Source organism: Theropithecus gelada, chromosome 9 (assembly GCF_003255815.1).
Source record: "Theropithecus gelada isolate Dixy chromosome 9, Tgel_1.0, whole genome shotgun sequence".
NCBI lineage: Eukaryota > Metazoa > Chordata > Mammalia > Primates > Cercopithecidae > Theropithecus > Theropithecus gelada.
Genome location: NC_037677.1, coordinates 113,768,281 through 113,788,411, shown reverse-complemented (window position 1 = coordinate 113,788,411; position 20,131 = coordinate 113,768,281). Strand labels below are relative to the sequence as shown.

Here is a 20,131-nt window from a genome sequence, read left to right as displayed (position 1 = left end):
TGGTTCTTTTGGAGGTGCTCTCATGAAGCCCCAGTAAAGCAGTGAAGAAGTGAGACAGGGAGATGAAGGGGGGGTCAATACAGGGTGTGCTGATGAGCAACTGGGGCTCAGGTCCACTGGGGAACTTGGGGAGACAGTATCAGTAGTGAACATGCCACAGAGTTATTCCATAGGAGGGCCAAGGGAACTGGGCACCATATATCCACCAGCTCCCATCAGTCATTGATTGAGGGCTGCTCCCAGAAGCATTAACTCCTTGGCACTTCTAGTTACCCCTGCACGTGCCCATGCTTTCATGGCCAGAGAAAATGATCAGGTAAAAGGGAGTTGGAGTGCCAAGACATATGGGTAGGGCACCTGCAGCATCTACTACACAGACCAGCCCATTCACATGCCAACCCATCCATGAACAGCCTAGGAGGGTGTCTGCCTACCAAGTGCCAGCATTCCCGTGTACTAATCCATTCATGTAGGCATCTTTTTCAGAGGCCAACTCATTCCAGAGGCACCATTCATATGCCAATTAGTGAGAAAAGTGATGTACACAGAATGTGGCCACTGGAAATATCTCAGGCTTCTGTGAACACAGGTGTCAATTCCACTCTGTAGCATCAGTGTATTTGAAGTGATTTTCCCTGGTAGTATGTTTTAATTCCTTTTTATTTTTAGTGTATCTGTTAGGTTTTGTGGTTGCTTTGTGGTTACCATGAGGTTTATAAAAAACATCTTATAGTTAACAAGTTATTTGAATAGATGACAATTTTGGTCACAAAGAAAGGAAAAAACTAACCTCTCCACTTTAACTGCATTCCCCTGTATTCTTACTTTTTATTGTCTTAATTTACATATTTTTATATTGCCTATCTCTTAAATTGTTCTAGTTATTATTTTTGATACATTTGTCTTTTAGTCTTCATACTAGAGAAATGAGTGGTTGACACACCACAATTACGGTATAAGTGTATTCTGAATTTGTCTGTGTATTTACTTTTATCAGTGAGTTTTGTACCTTCAGATGTTGTCTTTGTTGCACATTAATGTTCTTTTTTTTCCAGATTAAAGAACTCCCTTTAGCAATTCTGTAAGACAGTTCTGGTGATGATGAATTTCCTCATCTTTTGTCTAACAAAATCTTTCTCATGTTTGAAGGACAGTTTTGCCGGGTACAGTATTCTCAGTTGACAGGTCTTTTTTACCTTCAGCACTTTGAATATGTCATCCTACCCATGCTGGGTGTGTGTGTTTTCTGCTGAGAAGTCTGTTGTGAGATGAATCAGAGCTCCTTTATATGTTATTTGCTTTCTCTTGCTGCTTTTAGCATTTTCTCTTTGTCCTTGACCTTTGAGAGTCTGATTATTCTATGCTTTGAGGTAGTTTTATCTGGGTTAAATCTGTTTGGTGATTCTTGACTTTCCTGTACCTGGCATATTTATATTTTTTCTCTAGACTTGGAAAGGTGACTGTTGTTATTTCTTTGAATACGCTTTCCACCCCCTTGCTCTAATTCCCTCTTGAAAGCCAGTACTCCTAGATTTGCTTTTCTGAGGCTCTTTTCTAGATTTTGTAGGCATTCTTCATTCCTTTCATTCTGTTTTCTTTTCTCTCCTCTGACTGTATTTTCAAATAGCCTGTCTTTGAGTTCATTAATTATTTCTTCTGCTTGGTCTGTTCTGTTGTTGAGACCTTGTGATGTGTTTTTTAGTTCAGCTAATGTACTTCTCAGTTCCAAGATTTTTGTTTGATATTTTTAAAATTATTTTAATCTCTTTGTTAAATTCCTCTTGTAAGTTTCTGAATTGCTTTTCTGTGTTACCTTGGAGTTTGCTGAGTTTCCTCAAGACTGCTATTTTGAATTCCTGATTCGTGAGCTCACAGATTGCCATCTTGTTTGGGTCAATCACTCACTGGCTCCTTGCTTTGTCCATTTGAAGAAGTCATGGTTCCTGATGTTAGCAGTTTCTTATGCATGTACACATATGTCTTCACATTGAAGATTATTTATTCCAGTCTTTGCTGCCTGGGTTAGTTTGGTCTCTTTAGCATATGTGTGTTTAGATGTTCTGTGCACTTTGTCTACTGATTCCTTTAGCTCTAGATCACTGCCTCCTTTTCAGCACTAAATAGCACCCTAAGCCCAGGTTTGTCATGACTCTTGCAAAAGTTCAAAGCTCTGCCTTTTCACAGATAAAGGGCATTAAAGGGGATTCTACAGCTGTGTGGGGAGGCTGGCTAGGGGTTCATGACCAGAGGGCCTGTGGAGAGTGCCTCTTACGATGTGATGCTGCTGAACCACCTCTCTGATTCAGGGTCTTATTTGTCTGAGATGAATAGTAGCCCCAGAGTTTCACGCACTAGGCTGCTAGCCCCACCTCCACTGTCTATGTGACTCCAGAGGCTTTCAGGGGTCCCTCACCCTACAGGTATTCATGATTCTTCCTGTGGGTTGAGGCAGGAATACTTTCCTGAGTAGGTAGTCAAGATGATGAAGTTGGCTGGCTGCCTTGATCTTATTTTTTCCAGTGTAGAAATGTCCAGGGAACTTTTCTGCATGGTGACTTACGGTTTGGGGAAGGGATGTTACAGAGGAGTCCATTTTACTACCTTCTGCTCACAGTTTTTCACTTTTCTGTGGCCCCAGGATTTGTCAAAGTCTCAGTTTTGAGTTCTGGGATATTGGTGTTTATCATCTTGGCACTAGATCATTGTTGTTGGTTTTCTATGGGGGGCAGTGAAGCCAGATTGCTTCTACTTTACCATTTTGGTGACACCCAACATCTATGTATTTTACAGGGGCTGGGATTGGGCTGGTCTTACATGCACTCATGCAGTCATTCAAGAAAAGAGGATGTTCACACTAGTTCTTTTTGGGTAACAAAGAACAGCTCAGGAAGATTTTAATTTAACTGAAAGTACAACTTCCAAGAATAAAGGTGTTTTGTTTCTCATATTTCAAGAAAAGCAGTGGCATCCATAAGGTTGCTTCATCTACATGAGGTGGTGCATTTAAAAAAGGAGGACAGATACATTAATTGGACTTTGGGGAATGGTGATAGTTTTTTTCCTAATGCCCTGACGCAAAGGGCATTGGCCAAATTTCTGCAGGGCCTCAAGAGTGAACTCGGCTCTCATAAGGGACTTGCCTCCAAGACTCAGGGTCTCAGGTGACAGGCTACATGACCCTGAAAGCTCAGCCAGTGTCTGTCATCTGAGAGATAATGAACCCTTCACTTTTTAACAAGGTGGTAAAACTTCCCTTTTGCAAAGAATAGCATAACATTTTTGTATATGTCAATCAGCCTGTTTTGCACCAACTTGAAAGCAATGAACACAATCTCCATTCCAATGATGATATAAATGGAGAAGAACAGGAAGAAGTTAGGGTGTTCTAAAACGGTATCCCCAAACCCAATGGTGGTCAGCGTGACAAAGCAGAAATAGAAGGCATTCTCAAAATCCAACTGTGTCTCCCAGAAGGGGAGGATGGCGGCTGCACAGGAAATGTAGGCAAAAACAATAAGGGCAATGATAGGGAGAGGGATGTCCAGCCTCTCCACTTGCTGTCCAACTTCATCCAGGTTGCTGATGATGGAGTATGAGAGTCTCCCCAACACCAATTCAGGACACGAGTTACTCCTCTCCATGGCTTGTGGGGGAAGTTGCAGTGTGTTCTGTTTCTCTCGCGCATGAGATCTCTCAAACAGCTCCATGCTGCAGCTTGGGCGTGAAGGACATTTGCCAAGTTTGGGGCCTGGAAGCTCTTCAGCACCGATGATGATCTGAGGGACAGCTTCATCAGCGGGCTTGGGTTCTGGTTTTTTCTTGAAGAGAGATTTGGGGCACCACTTGGAGAGGGGGCGGGTAAAGAAAGGGAATTTTCGGAACCGATTATAAGATGTGGATAAGATGGTTGCCAGGATGTCACCTGTGTCCGTGAGAACGAGGAACATCAGGGGGATACCAAAGAGAGCATAGAGCATGCACAAGTACTTGCCAAGCCTGGTGACAGGGTAGATGTAGCCATAGCCTGAAAAAGAAGATGGACTTAGAGTTTGCATCTGGCCCCTTCCCTTTTCCCCCCCAAAAAAGCTTTAAAGAGACCTTCTGCCATTTCCCCTCCTTGGCATGACATTTTACACAATGTTTTTGAAAATACTCATCTCAAAGCATTCAGCCACTGGTCTGGCATTAGGCCTGCTTTGCTGGGAGGGAAAGGAGTGAAACCCAGCTTCCCTTTAGGATGAGGAGCAACTGATATCCAGGTCTTTGACTTGAAATGTCCTTGGCAGGGGACCAGCACAGGTTTGGGGTGGACAGATTGCCTTTGATTGTGCTCTGGCCATTTCTGAGCACCCCCTGAAGGAAGGCCTCAGCTGACCTGGAAGGACAGGATGAATACAAGTGAGAGAGGATGGATGGCTTTGTAATCATATCCAACGCCACTTTTATTCTCTGTGAAGGTGCTGGCTTTTAAGAAGCCGCCCTTGGCCGGGTGTGGTGGTTCATGCCTGTAATCCCAGCACTTTGGGATACAAAAAATACAGAGCGAGACTCTGTCTCCCAAAAAAAAAAAAAATTACTTGACTGCTCACATTTTCAGGTTTCATCTGTAAGATGGGGATGACAATGCCTACTTTGCATATTGACTAGCTGGGAGGATTACATGAGGCCCGTGCTTGACACACAGTGCACAACTGATAACTGGTGTCTTCACCCTCCAGACCTTAGCTGCCTAGTGAGCACTTCCTGTGGGCTGGGCGTCAGTCAGCCTTCATAGGGAGGTATTGTTATCACCATTCACAGGTGGGGAAACTGAAGCACAGAGAAACGAAGTAGCTTGCCCGTGAGCATACACGTGATACGCAGTGGAGTTGGGGTCAAATCCACAGGACTCTCAGGTCCCCAACCAGTGCTGTCACCCTCAGGAGCATCCAGGGGCAGGACCATTCAATCAGAGAGAACCCGGCAGCAAAACAAAGGAAGGGATGAGCTGAGGTCTCCATCCCCGTCAGGAGCCCTTCCCCTCCCCTTGCACCGACAGAGGGGCGGGAGCAGACAGACCTCAAACCCCACAGCACGGGTGGCTAGATATGCTGGAGCCAGGCAAGCATCAATGACTTCAACAAGCAGAGGACAAAACTTTTATATTTAATGCCTGTGTTTAATTTTGATGTCATAAAGGATGATTAATACAGAAAAACCCAGCCCAATTATGTAAATTAATCTGAAGGCAACTCCTCAGCTGGCTAAGCCCCAACTTCCTCCAGAAGTGCAGCTCCCTGTGGCACACTTTGGCCTCGGGCTCTGCCGTCCAAGAGCAGGTGGATATTCAGGTTGCCCACCCTCACCAGAGTCCCAAGTACGGGAGGGAGCTGTGGCCCTGAAACAGTCTCATCAGTTTGCATCCATCCCAGAGCACTCCATGCCACTCTGGCTGGTTCCACTAGGAACCATTCGATGGCAGTGTCAGTTAACTGTGTATTTGCATGCATGCATTCATTCATTCATTATTGAGTGCTTACTGCATGCACTGGGGGCATAGCGCTGAGCAAAATGGATATGGGATATGACCCCTCTGAGCCTCTGGTTTGGTAAGAGAGGCAGACATTAATTTTAAAAATCACACTAATGGGTATGGAATTACAAATGGAGATCAATAACAGGAAGTGGAAAAGCAGACCATGAGTGATTAGAACAAAGGCACCTATCCTGGGCTGGGCGCGATGGCTCATGCCTATAATCCCAGCACTTTGGGGGCCAAGGCTCCTGATCATTTGAGGTCAGGAGTTCAAGACCAGCCTGGCCAACATGGTGAAACCCTGTGTCTACTAAAAATACAAAAATTGGCCAAGTGTGATGGTGCATACCTGTAATCCCAGCTTACTTGGGAGGCTGAGGCACGAGAATCACTTGAACCCAGGAGGCAGAGGTTGCAGTGAGCTGAGATTGTGCTACTGCACTCCAGCTGGGGCGACAGGGCAAGACCCTGGCTCAAAAGAAAACAAAAAACAACCGCAAGGCATCCATCCTGGATTTGGGCCCAGGAAAGATTTTCCCTGTGAGGGGATTTTTGAGCTGATGTTGGCAGGGGGCCAAGAACTACCCAGGTGAAGAGAGAGGAAGCAGCCTGTGCAAAGACCCTATGGCAGGTTCGACAAAGGGCTATCCATACAGCGACAGTGGGGCAACTTGTGTACTACACATATACCAAGGGGGTGACTGGGAGCTGAAACCTAGCCTCTGTGCACTTACCAAGCTCAGAGCTCAGGGCTCGCGGCACTGGGCTGTGTCTGCCTAGCGAGGGATATGGTTTTCTAATTTTTCACCAAGATGTCACTCTGAGTATAGCTGTCACCCAGGTTTAAGGAACCAAGAGAAGGCCAGTGTGGCCAGTGTACAGGGAGGTAGGGGAGGGGAGCAAGGTGAGGCCGGGAGGTAGGCAGCATCTAACGGCTTCCATGGCAGATGGGGGAGCGCCTTGATCAGTGTGGAAGGCTGAAAAATGACAGCCCCCAAATATAGCCAAGTCTTAATTCCTGGAATCTGTCAGTGCTGCCGTATTTGGAAAGTGAGTCTTTGTAGACATGATTAAGGATCTCGAGATGAGGAAGTTATCCTGGATTGTGTGTGTGGCCCTAGGTATCATTACAAGTGTCCTGATAAGGGAGAGCCTGAGCAAGATATTTTACACACAGAGAAGAGGAGGTAATATGACCTCAGAGGCAGAGACCAGAGTGATGTGGCCACAAGCTAGGGAATGCTGGCAGCCACCAGAAGCTGCCAAGGAAGGGTCCTCCCCTAGAGCCTCAGAGGGAGCATGGCTCTGCCAATACCTTGATTTTTGAAATCAGTAAAACTGATTTCAAACTTCTGGCCTCCAGATATTGACAGAATAAACTTCTATTGCTTCGAGCCACCGAGTTTGTGGAAATTTATTACAGCAGCCACAGGAAACAAAATCAAGTTTGCATCTTTTTTTTTTTAAGATGGGATCTTGCTCTTTTACCCTGGCTGGAGTGAAGAGGCATGACCTTGGCTCACTGCAACCTCCACCTCCTGGGTTCAAGCAATTCTCCTGCCTCAACCTCCTGAGTAGCTGGGACTACAGGCGTACCACCATGCCTGGCTAATTTTTGGATTTTTAGTAGAGATAAGGTTTCACCATGTTGGCCAGGCTGGTCTTGAACTCCTGACCTCAAGTGATCTGCCCACCTCAGCCCTGCAAAGTGCTGGGCTTACTACAGGAGTGAGCCACCACTCCTGACTTGGTTTGCATCTTGAAAAGATCATCCCGACTGCATCACAGACAGTAAACTGGAGGGCTTCAGATGGACACAGGAAGATAAGTGGGGAGGCTATGGTTCCTGCCCAGGTGAGAGATGAAGGGGACTTTGGCTAAGGCAGGAGCTGAGAGGAGAGACCTGTAGAGACTGACTAGACAATTTTGGCAGAAATCTCAAGACAGGAGGATGGTTTGGATTGGAGTGTCTGAAAGGAGCTGGGATTTGAGCACAGAGCAGGCACTGTGAATCCACCGGAATCCACTGCTGTCGTTGGTGAAGGTGGGTTTACAGGATTATAAACAAAGCCTTTTTGGCTGCCTCTGGGTGAGATACTTTTGTAATCCAAAATATGCAATATGTCACATTCCTGAAAATGTTTCAAGGAAGCAGGTCTCAGAGAGCACACAACCCCTACAAATGGAATGTATTAACTATCCTAATTACTGAATGCCGAAATGCATAATGGAACTCATTATTTCTTAGAATGCATTCATATATTTTGATACAATCAGTTCACTGTACTTAGCCTGTAAGTACTTAATAGCCCATGCACTTTCCTTTCTAATCCAAGACGGCTGACCCAGTGGGGAATGACTGGGGATTGACTGACCTCACACCTGTCAGGTATCCTGTTCTTAGCATTAAGGCCAGGTGCATTTCAGATGATCCAGAGATGCAGGGCAGGAAGCAGTATTACCAGAGGGACTTTCAAACACCATTATTGATTTTGGACAGTGCGGAACATTCCCCAACATCCTCTTCCAGTTGTAATTTCTGGGCGGCATGATGTCCTAATTGACTTGTACAATGGGCAGTAGCATGGCCTTCTTGGAATTTAAGCCAAGCTAATGCATTTCCATTAGATCAGTGACTCACAGCCTAGACTTCCACTAGAATCACCTGGAGGGTCCTGGAAAATACTGATGCCTGGGCCTGGTCCCTAGGGATTCTAATTGTTTGGTCTAGGGCAGGGTCCGCACATGGGAGCTTGCAAAAGCTCTGCAGGTGACTCTGACATGCAGCCAGGGCATGCTTCTCAAACATTAGCACACATCAGAATCACATGGAGGACTTTCTAAACTACAGATTGCTGGGCCCCACAACCATGGTGTCTGGCTCAGTAGGTCTAGAATGGCTCCTGAGAATTAATTTGCATTTCTAACAAGTTTCCCAGTGATATCGATGTTACTCAGGGACCACATTTTGACAACGATTGCAATAGATCAGTTCTCAACGGGGGCAATTTTGTCCCCCAGGGGAAATTTGGCAATGCCTGGAGACTTGTGGCTGCCATAATGGGTGGGGACAGTGGGGAAAGTGCTATTGCATCTGGTGGGTGGAGGCCAGAGATGCTGCTCAACATCCTACATTGCACAGGAGCCTCCTCCACAGAGAATTATCCCATGCAAGAGGCTGATAGTGCTGAGGTTGAGAAATCCTGCCTTAGATGCATCTAAGGTTTTTTCGGGTTTGTTTGCTTGTTTGAGACAGACTCTGCCAGAGACAGACTCTGCCATCCAGGCCAACTCTTGCCTCCCAGGCTGGAATGCAGTGGCATGATCATGGCTCACTGCAGCCTCAACCTCCAGGGCTCAAGTGATGCTCCCACCTCAGCCTCCTGAGTAGCAGGGACTACAGGTGCACGTCACCACTCCCAACTGAATTTTTAATTTTTTGTAGAGACGAGGTCTCATGGTATTTCCCAGACTGGTCTCCAACTCTCACCTCATCCTCCCAAAGTGCTGGGATTATAGGCATAAGCCAGGGCACCTGGACCAATCTAAATTCTTGAGGAGGCTGGGCACAGTGGAGCACGCCTGTAATCCCAGTGCTTTGAGAGGCGGAGGCAGGTGGATCACCTGAGGTCAGGAGTTCAAGACCAGCCTGGCCAACATGGTGAAACCCTGTTTCTACAAAAATGCAAAATATTAGCCAGGCATGGCCTGGTGTGGTGGCTCATGCCTGTAATCCCAGCACTTTGGAAGGCCGAGGTGGACGGATCACCTGATGTCAGGAGTCCAAGACCACACTGATGGATATGATGAAACCCCATCTCTACTAAAAATACAAAAATTAGCCGTGCATGGCATAGTCAGCTACTCGGGAGACTGAGACAGCAAAATTGCTTGAACTCGGGAGGTAGAGATTGCAGTGAGCAGAGATCGCGCCATCACACTCCAGCCTGGGCAACAAGAGCAAAACTCTGTCTCAAAAAAAAAAAAAAATTCCAGGCATGATGGCAGGTGCCTGTAATCCGAGCTACTTGGGAGACTGAGGCAAGAGAATTGCTTGAACCTGGGAGCCTGAGGTGGTAGTGAGCAGAGATGGCACCATTGCACTCCAGCCTGGGCGACAGAGCAAGACTCTGTCTCAAAACAAAAAAAAGCTTAAGGAAAACAAAAAGATAAAGTAAACTTCATAGCTTCTAGCCCCTTTGTACAGCACCTCAGCATTTTGGGAGGCCGAGGACGGCAGATCACCTGAGGTCAGGAGTTCGAGACCAGCCTGACCAACGTGGTGAAACCCCATCTCTAGTAAAAAATACTAAAATTAGCTGAGTGTGGTGGTGCACACCTGTAATCCCAGCTAGTTGGGGGCTGAGACATGAGAATCACTTGAACCAGGGAAGTGGAGGTTGCAGTGAGCCGAGATTGTGCCACTGCACTCCAGTCTGGGTGACAGAAAAAGGCTGCACCTCAAAAAAAAAAGCATTCAGGCGAACGGGAGAAACCACATGGGGGCTACTTCTGAAGCTGGGTGCCCAGTTGCCCACCCAGCAGCCATTCCCTCCTTTCTTCCCTGCAGACCCACTGCTCCCCCAGCTGATTTAGGAGCAGATCCGATTAGTCTTAGTCATCCTGGTGCTCCAATCCCCCTGCCTGGGACCAGCATAGAGGTGGATGGGAGGCCCAGTGGGAGACTGCCAGGAAGACATTGTCGCTGCTGATGAACCATGCAGAGAGACAGCAGCCCCCCTTTCTGTATAAGACACAGTGATGCTCGGATGGGATGTGGACCTTGGTGGCCTCATGTGGCTCAGTGGGCAGAAGGATGGAGAAAACCTGATGCCCAGTGCCGTGACTGCAAATGGGCACTGGACATGAGCTGCGTATCAGCCTAGAGCCGTCCTTACACTGGACTTCTGACTTGGAAGTCGACATTCTCCTTGCAGTTTAAGCCAGCTGAGTTAGGTTTTCTGTTCGTCACTGCTGAAGGCATCCTGGCTGCCACTTACATGCATAGCCATCAGCCAACCCTGAGAGGCAGGTCAAGAAGTGCTTACGGGTCCCAGTAAAAGGCTCAGAGGGGCGACGTCCCTTGCTGGAGATTACACAGCTTCGACCCAGGCTGGCCACTGTGCTCCACCCTGACCTTCAGCATGAGGGGCCCCATCCATTCTCTGCAACCCCTGTGGGCCAGGCCCTCCTAGGGATGAGCACTTGCTCTCTTGGAGGAGAGGGCCCACAGTCCCTTTTGCCAGCCGAGAAGGGCAGGGGCTGAGTGATGGGCCGCGCTCCTGGTGGGGACTCTGACCCAAGGGCTCCGGCCGTGTGGCTGAGGGCAGCTCCATCACCTCCTGTGACCCCTGCCCAGGCAGGGGAGGCTCCTGCCAGGCCTGGTTTGGCCCCTGCAACCTGGCCCCACTGCTGCCCCATCAGAAGGGAAGCTGGGGCTGGGCCAGCCAGCTCAGAGTGAGCCCTTAATCACCAGAGGGACCTTAGTTAACTGCTGACCCAGCGGCATCACACCCCCAGCCCAGGAGGCCTAGCTCTGCTGCAGCATCCCCCACCACTCTCCTGACCATTCTCTGCCCTCCAGCCACAATGGTCATGTCCTCAAAGGGGCCACTAAACCAACATTTTGCCCATAAGGGTGGGGAAGCATCTCCCTCCCAGTTTCTATGTGCCAGGTGCATAGAAAGTTATGCATACAGAGAGGGAGCAGGGTGCTGGGTCTAGACCCAAGTGGCTGGGTTCAAACGCACATGAACTGTGTGACTTTTTGAAATTGACGGACCTGCTGGAGTATGGGAACAATAACAGCACCCACCTCATGGTGAGGACTAGAGGAGCTAATCAGCATAAAGGTCTTATAACAGGGCCTGGTGCATCTTCAGTGCAAGAGTGTCGGCCAGTGCAGCTGCTATTTGTAGGTGTGCAATATAGATTTGAGGAAGGGAGGGAAGAAGAGAGGGAGAGGAGGGCCATCTCCACACCCCAATTCCAGTGTCCTTTGCCACCCAGAAGCCCACCCTTCACAGGGCCACCGTGAGGGGGACTGTGGCTTTGCACTTACCCACGGTGCTGAACACTGTGCAGCAGAAAAAGAGCGAGCTCAGGAAGGACCAGTTTGTGGTCCTGTTAAACCACTGAGGCTTCACCTTCTGCAGATGCCCCTGGAGATCCTGTTTCCTATCTTCCACCACTGGAGAAAGACACGACCAAGAGTTTGAGGGAAAGGTTCTGCTGGTAAAGACAAGCCCCGCCCCGGTGAAAGGGGGATAGTCTTCCCCAAGGACCAGCAGCCCCCTCGCCTTGTGGTCAGTATCAACACCAAAGCTTGGTGATTGAAGCCCTCCTTTAAAATATTTCTGCAGCCTGGGTCCTGCCTTTGGTCCCCATGGAGATAAGGAGGCCACTTAGCCCTGTGAGAAAAGCACCTAACAGAGAGGCCCATGGGGGTCCCGCCAGAGCTTAGCCCTGGCATTGCTGTGTAGTCTTTGCCTTTTACTTTTCTGAACCTCCATTTCTTTCTTTTTTTTTTTTTTTTTTTTTTTTTTTTTTTTTTTTTGAGACAAGAGTCTTGCTCTGTTGCCAGGCTGGAGTGCAGTGGTGTGATCTCGGCTCGCTGCAACCACTGCCTCCCTGGTTCAAGCAATTCTCCTGCCTCAGCCTCCCAAGTAGCTGGGACCACAGGGGTGCACCACCACACCCCTGCCCAGCTAATTTTTGTATTTTTAGTTGGGACAGAATTTCACCATGTTGGCCAGGATGGTCTCAATCTCTTGACCTCGTGATCCACCTGCCTTGGCCTCCCAAAGTGCTAGGATTACAGGTGTGAGCCACTGCGCCCCGCCTCTTTCATCTTTCAAAGGAAGATAACTTCTGCTCTGCCTCTCACACAGGGTTCTCAAGTACTAAAAGCAAAAGGCTTTTAGGAAAAGCAAGCTGTTACACAGATGCAAATCATTCCCGCTCCTGGAAGTTATTACACTTGATGGAGTTTGCCGGGCATGATGGCTCACGCCTGTAATTCCAACACTTTGGAGGGCTAAGGTGGGCGGATCATTTGAGGTCAGGAGTTCAAGTCCAGTCTTTCAACATGGTGAGACCCTGTCTCGACTAAAAATGCAAATATTAGCCAGGCTTAGTGGCACATGCCTGTGGTCCCAGCTACTTGGGAGGCTGAGGCGGGAGAACCGCTTGAACCTGGGGAGTGGAGGTTGCAGTGAGCCGAGATAGCACCACTACACTCCAGCCTGGGTGACAGAGCAAGTCTGTGTCTAGAAAAATAAAAATAAAAACTTGATGGAGTTTGATCATCATACCACCATACTGTGATCTTTGGGCACCAGCTACCTGTGAGTGTCTCCTCCAGGGCTGGGAAAACTTGACTTCCTAAACATGGGTTCCAGGGCTAATAGCAGGGTTGGGAATCCTGGTTTCCCAGAGAGGTTCCTGAATGGCTCAATTGGCCTGGGCAGCCAGTGGACTTTGGGACCCCAGAGGCCACCTGCTAGACTAGTTCAGCCTGAAGAGAATGGCACTGAGCCTGGCATGCAGCAGGAAGTCACTATTCCTTTTAACTGGCACCAGCCTGGGAGTCTACGCACCTCAATTCCAGACCCAGCTCTGACCTTGACAAGTTCTGTAACTGTGGACAAGAGGCTGCTTTCTGAGCCTCAGTTTCCCCATCAAAGAGACAGCCTGAGATGGTGGTGAAAGGTTCAGGCTCTGGAATCCAAATACATGGGGTTAAGTCCCTGGGTCCATTTTTCTAGTTTGCGAACTTAGACAAATTGCTTAACCTCCCAAGGCCTCAATTTCCTAATCTGTAAAAGAGGGACAACTTCTAGCCAACATATAGGCTTCTTGTGAGGATTAGGTGAGAGAACGTGTGAAGTGTTTGCCACAGGGTCTACATGCAACTAACCCTTATGGAACATTTTAATCTCCAGTGAAAATCGGTACCAAATGGAGTGGGACCAGCTCTGCGTTCCCATACCCTGCTGTGCATTGGAATCACCCGATAAACTTTATTTTTACTTATTTACTTTTGAGACATGACTGGCTCTGTCATCCAGGCTGGAGTGCAATGGCACAATCACAGCTCGCTGTAGCCTCAAATTCGCAGGCTCAAGCGATCCTCCTGCCTCAGCCTCCCCAGTAGCTGGGACTACAAGTGCATGCCACTTCATCTGGCTAAATTTTTAAACTTTTTGTAGAGACAGGGTCTCACCTTGTTGTGCAGGCCTGATTCTCCCACCTTGGCCTCCCAAAATGCTAGGATTATGGGAGTGAGCCACCGTGCTTATCCTGGAAACTTTAAGACTCCCAACCCAGCCCTGGAGATCCTGATTAAGTGGGTTTGGAGAAGAGCCTGGGAATGTGTACTCTAGGCAGTCTCCCTGGGTGATTCTGATGTGTTGCTGGCTTGGAGAGCCTTGAACTTGCTGGTAGTCTAGACCCTGCGATGGTACAGTGTCCCTTTGATAGCAGTTTCCCAGGTTCACTGAGCAGGCTGGCTCCCGTCTGGCAAGGATGCAGGGAGTGGGACCCTCCACAGACAGAGTACTCTGCCTCCCTGGACCAGCCTCTTGTCCCTGGGAGCCACACCTGTTCCCAGAGCAAGGTCGGGGATGTTGAAGGAGCCCCCACACCAGAGTGGGAGGGGAGGAGCTCCCTGCACCCTGTTCTTCTGCTGACTTTGAGTCTGGTTTCATTTGTCTTTCATTTATCTACTCTCCCTTGTTTTATCTTGCTCTGTTGAATATAATAACAAGCTTCCTTTGTGGAACACAGAGTAGAAACAAGTGATAAATACAGAGAAAATGCAATAAGGACACTATAAAGTGCCTTCTGTCTTCCAAGAGCCAGAATGTTCCTTGTCTCTTCTGCTTCTCACAGGGTCCCTGTGACCGCCAGGCCTGAGATTGGGGGTCCCCTTCTCTCCCGCAGACTGAGGCCCAAAGAGAACAAAGCTTTGCCTCCACAGATTGCAGAGCAAGCTGGGAGAGCAGCCGGGACAAGAGCCAGGACCCCCGCCCCTCCCCCAGGTCTTCTCACAGCACCTCCCCACTCACCTGAGCCAGACAGCAGAAAAGGACTTTAAAACAGGAAGTGGGGATGTGGGGGGCTGGTGCTCCTGCTGGGATTCAAACCCAATTTGGGTTGTTCCCTAACTTCTCATCCCTGCAAACTGAATCCTAGGTCAGGCAGACACAGTCCTGAGAAGCAGCTTAGCCCCCCAACCCCAGGCCCAGATTTGCTCACCCACACACCCTACCCCACCCCACCCAATTCCCAGTAATCCACCCTCCCCTGAGGCTGCTGGTCTGGATGGGGCTGGGAGCTGAGACACAGGAAGGGGAGCTGGTCTTTCCCGAGTACCTCCTGGGTGCTTAGGGCCTTTCCTGCATTCTTCGCAGCAACCCCAAAAGGTGGTTAGTCTCCCCACTTTTCAAAGAAGAAAACAGAGGTTCAGAAAGCAGTTACTCGCCTAAAGTGCCCAGGCATGAGGAGGATCCAGGCAAGCAGCTCCCAGACCCAGTCTCCTGGAAGGCAGCCCTCTGCTCTCAGGGGACTGCTGCCACCACGGAGAAAAGGCACACCCTGTCCCGGTGAGGCACCTACCTGTTTCACTGCAGTTCAAGATTCTGCAGAGCTCCTCCAAGAACTTCTCAAATTCTCCATCATCTGCTGCCACCAGGACCTGGCCATCCTCAATGGCAGAGAAGAGCACAGCACCCACCAGGGCATAGGTCACCAGAAAGCAGAGGAAGCAGAGGCCGGGAAAGAGCTTTCCCAGGGCCTCTGGGCAGCATCTCCTGGCCTGGGGGTGCCCGGAGGCCTCCATCCTCCCTGGAGCATGCAGGGCAAGAGTTGCTGGTGGAAGAGGCAGGAGCATCTAAGCCCCGCCAGGAAGATGGGGTAGGAGTGCCCGGAGAACAGCCAGGCTCCAGCGCTAAGTGGATGGTGCGTGTGCTTCCCCAAGGACTCAGGAAGCAGCCGGCAACTCATCATGTTCAGTTCATCCGAACTACTCAGATGGCGCCCTCCCTAGCACCCCAGATTGCTATTGATCCGCTGGGCCGGCCCTGGAGCTGCCTGGAAGGGGCTTTGGGAGGATAGTGTGGTGGTGGTTTTGTGCTTCGTGTAATCTTTTCTATCCCCGAACTGCAGTTTTGAATTGCAGATCCCAAACCTGATCTTTGGCATTTAGTCAAGTGATTCTTTCCTGAGAGCTGCCTGTGACACCACTTGGCTTAGGGTACCTGGTCTCCTGGACAGGTGATAATAGTAGTAACTAATAATAGTAATAGTAACGAGAGTAACTAATGCGGCCAGAGCTCAGTAGTTTCCAAAGGACCTTTATCCTGTGTGGATCTAATTACTGGTCCCCATGCTTCACTGCCCTGCTGCATACCCCCTCTTGCCATGGCCTCACGGTGGGCAGAGTACTTCCTTGAACTTGGCTTTAGAGTAGGTCATCTCAGTTGCTCCAGCCAGCTGGGCATTAGCAGATGTGATGCAAGCAGGGGGGAGGCCTGTGCTTGTGCATTTGCACTTCCTCAACTATACCTTTGTCTGCCATGAGAAAAGGTGCCCCAGCTTTCAGTTTTCAGTTCAGAGTAGGCCAGTGTGCAACTTTTTTTGGTCGTCCTGAATCCAGGTTCATCCAACACCAGCGACCTCCACCCCGCACCCTAAGTTTGACCCCAGCGAGACTAAAGTCTGAGGTGCACTGGGAATGAGGTTGGTGCCATGTCTGTGCTGGCCCCTAAGATCAACCCCCTGTGTCTGTCTCCAAAACACATTGGTAATGACATTGTTAGGGCAACCAGTGACTTGAAGGATCTGAGGATGACAGTGAAACTGACCATTCAGAACAGACAGGCACAGGTTGAGGTAGTACCTTCTGCCTCCACCCTGATCATCAAAGCCCTCAAGGAACCGCCAAGAGACAGAAAGAAACAGAAAAACATTAAGCACAATGAAAATATCATTTCATGAGAATGTCAACATTGCCTGACAGATGCAGCTCCGATATTTAGTTAGGGAACTCTCTGGAACAATTAAAGAGATCCCGGGGACTGCACCATCTGTGGGCTGCCATGTTGATGGTCACCACCCTCATGACATCAACAATGATACAGCGGAATGCCCAGCTTGTTAAGCACGAAGGAAAATACTTCAATAAAGGATTGTTTGACAACCAGTGGGGGTAAAAAGTGCCTCAGATGGCAGCTGTGGAGATGCAGGCAGGTTTAGATCCCTCTTCCAGAAAGGACTCGCTGTGCAGCTCTGAAGAGCATGGTTCGTGACAGCCCCTTTCGTTCTCTGAGGGTTTGCTACTGGTTTCAAGCCCTCTTCTTGGAGAAGCCTGCGCCTACTGACTAAACAAGGCGGGGACCCAAGGGCCTATTCATTTCTGCCCAATACAGGACTCCTCCAACCTGCAGTCTTTGTTCCAGAGTGGCCCGTTGGTCTACAGAGACCTTGTTAGTCTGCGTTATGATCCAGAGACTTTCCCTGTTCCATCTACTTCCTTCATTTTCATTTTACCAGTCTTCCCAATAAAGCTTTTGCAATCGTGACTCTGTCTTGGTGTCTGCTTCCCAGAGGATCCAACAGTAGTTGGCACCAGAAGTGGTCTGAGAAAGCCTGCTCAAAAAGCTAAGATGGGGGCCGGGCACAGTGGCTCGCACCTGTAATCCCAGCACTTTGGGAGGCCGAGGGGAGCGATTGCTTGAGGCCGGGAGTTCAAGACCAGCCTGGCCAACATGGCAAAACCCCATCTCTACTAAAAATGCAAAAATCAGGTGTGGTGGTGCACACCTGTAATTCCAGTTATGTTGGGAGGCTGAGGCACAAGAATTGTTTGAACCTGGGAGGCAGAGGTTGAAATGAGCTGAGATCACACCACTGCACTCCAGCATGAACAACAGAGTGAGACTGTCTCAAAAAAAAAAAAGCTAAGATGGGGTTTGAGGACTGGGTCCCTCAATACTGAAGTGGTAAGGAGATGATATATAGGTAGCCTTTGGTGCAAGGTGGCTGCCCAACTATTAAACTTGTCACCAGCAGTGAGCTGGGATGGCATCTTGACTAGTGCAATGATTCGCATTTGAAACATTGAAGGAATGATAAACACAAGATCAATAAGTTTGGATGGCTATTATGAAGTTGCACTGACCCCCTGCAGGCAAGCTTAGAAGAAGGAAGTTCATAGAACAAACAGCCCGTGTTACTGCCACCAGTCTCAAGGCTGCAACTGACACTCACCATCTCCTTCCTTCACTATTCATTCTAACTTTTCCTTGCCCTCTGCTACCTCTTCTACTGGTCTCAATGGCTTACCCGATGGAATGATCCTAATCCTCATCCCTGGGGGGGTCTGAGCCCTTGGTAACCACATCCTTTTCAGGTTGGGACTGCTTGTGCTTGCCCACTTACAGACAGTTGGGTAAGAAGTACCAAGAGGTACCCAAGTGAGTCACCTGAGCTCCACCTATATTATTCTCTGCCCTCCTTGTGTGAAAGCAGCCCTGCCTCCTGCTGACCAGGTCAATTGCCCCTGTATTAGTCCGTCCTCATGTTGCTGCAAGAATACTACCCAAGACTGGGTAATTTATAAAGGAAAGAGGTTTAATTGACTCACAGTTCAGCATGGCAGGGGAGGCCTCAGGAAACTCACAATCATGGTGGAAGGGGAGGCAAACACATCCTTCTTCACAGGGTGGCAGGAAGGAGAATGAGTGAGTGCCCAGCGAAGGGGGAAGCCCCCATAAAACCATCAGATCTTGTAAGAACAAACTATCATGAGAACAGGATGGGGGAAACGACCCCATGATTCAATTGTCTCCATCTGGTCCCTCCCATGACACATGGGGTTTATGGGACTTAAAAATTCAAGAGGAGATTTGGGTGGAACACAGTCAAAACGTATCAGCCCCTGACAAGATGGCCACCCATTTTCTTACCTGCTGGTTCCTGGACACAAGGATCTCAAAGTGTCCAGGGAGCAGTCATAAGGTGTATTCAATGCACCCCTTGCTGGGTTTGCAGATGAGTGTGTCCCCCTTGGGGACCAATAATTCTAACACTGCAGAGCCTAGAGTTCTGGAGATGGGAAAAAGTGAAGACGACATGTAGTTGTATAATTTTCCTGAAAGGGGCAAATGCTTCATTGCACCTGTACCACCCTGAAGAAAGAGAAGGCAAGATCTCCAAGCCTTGAGCAAACCAGTCTCCCGGCACGTCCTGCTCCCACGTTTTTACCCTATGGATGCCTGTATTGCTTGGGCTTCATTTGTTGAGAAGGTTATCTTCACTGCATTGAGTTTGTTTCTCACCTTTCTGGAAAATCTGTTGAACATATTTGTGTGGGTCTGTTTCTGGGTTTTCTATTCTGTTCCATTGACCGATGCATCAATAGCACATAGCCCTTCACCAATAGCACACTTTCTAATTCCTGTAGCTGTGTAGTAGGTCTTAATGTCAGATAGAGTGATTTCTCCTGCCTTATTCTCTTTTCAAGATTGTTTTAACTGTTTTTAAGGCTTTTCCCTATAAATTTAAAAATCATCTTATCTATGTATACATAAAACCTTGCTGAGATTTTGATAGGGATTACATGAAATCTATAGATCAATATGGGCAGATGCAACATCTTTACTGTGTTGAATCTTTCAATCCATAGATGCGGTATGTCTTTCCTGGCCATTACTTTTGAAAAACAGCTTAGTGTGCTCCCATGATTCTTGATTCAAGGCAAGAATTAATTTTTAGGGCCAGGTGCAGTGGCTCATGCCTGTAATTACAGCAGTTTGGGAGGCCGAGGTGGGCAGATTGCTTGAGGCCAGTAGCTTGAGACCAGCCTGACCAACATGGTGAAACCCCGTCTCCACTAAAAATACAAAGAAATTGGCTACTAAAAATACAAACAATTGGTGGCACATACCTGTAATCCCAGCTACTCGGGAGGCTGAGGCATGAAAATCATTTGAACCTGGAAGGTAGACGTTTCAGTAAGCTGAAATCGTGCCACTGCCCTCCAGCCTGGGTGACAGAGCAAGACTTTGTCTCAAAAAAAAGAAAAAAAAAGTTTAAGAATGAGTGGCCAGGCGTGGTGGCTAATGCCTGTAATCCCAGAATTTTGGGAGGCCGAGGCGGGTAGATCACGAGGTCAGGAGATCGAGATCATCCTGGCTAACACGGTGAAACCCCATCTCTACTAAAAATACAAAATTAGCCAGGCATGCTGGCAGGTGCCTGTAGTCCCAGCTACTCTGGAGGCTGAGGCAGGAGAAGGATGTGAACCCAGGAGGCGGAGCTTGCAGTGAGCTAAGATCACACCACTGCACCCCAGCCTGGGCGACAGAGTGAGACTCCATCTAAAAAACAAAAAAGAGCAAGTAGTCAAGTTATTTGTTACTTTTTAGGTAAGGCATTCTAAGTGTTATTTAATGCATGTGAGGTCAGTGTTGATGGAGAAAAGTGTTAGATGGTGAAAGTCTGAAAATGTATTTTTACTCCTTATTTTAAGTCTTTTCAAAAATACTTCGAGTATCTAGAATAGTGTACAGAATGACTTCACAGACCCCTGTGTCTCCATCCTCCTTGATGGTA

General features: G+C 48.5%; 1 protein-coding gene across 1 annotated transcript; it reads right to left on the bottom strand.

The window, feature by feature from the left end:
• Positions 1-3,224: 3,224 nt before the first annotated feature.
• KCNK18 (potassium two pore domain channel subfamily K member 18) lies at positions 3,225-15,356 on the bottom strand. The gene is made up of 3 exons (XM_025397990.1): positions 15,134-15,356; positions 11,577-11,705; positions 3,225-4,024 (listed from the first exon to the last, which is right to left on the bottom strand). Exons 1-3 carry the CDS (start codon positions 15,354-15,356, stop codon positions 3,225-3,227), a joined length of 1,152 nt encoding a protein of 383 aa, XP_025253775.1.
• Between the last annotated feature and the right edge of the window lie 4,775 nt (positions 15,357-20,131).

Excerpts from the sequence above, each read along its gene's own strand:
- KCNK18 (XM_025397990.1), bottom strand. The coding sequence starts at position 15,356 with ATGGAGGCCTCCGGGCACCCCCAGGCCAGGAGATGCTGCCCAGAGGCC. Across the intron at positions 11,706-15,133 it reads CTTGAACTGCAGTGAAACAG|TGGTGGAAGATAGGAAACAG; the intron begins GTAGGTGCCTCA and ends GTCTTTCTCCAG. Across the intron at positions 4,025-11,576 it reads CACAGTGTTCAGCACCGTGG|GCTATGGCTACATCTACCCT; the intron begins GTAAGTGCAAAG and ends CTTCTTTTTCAG.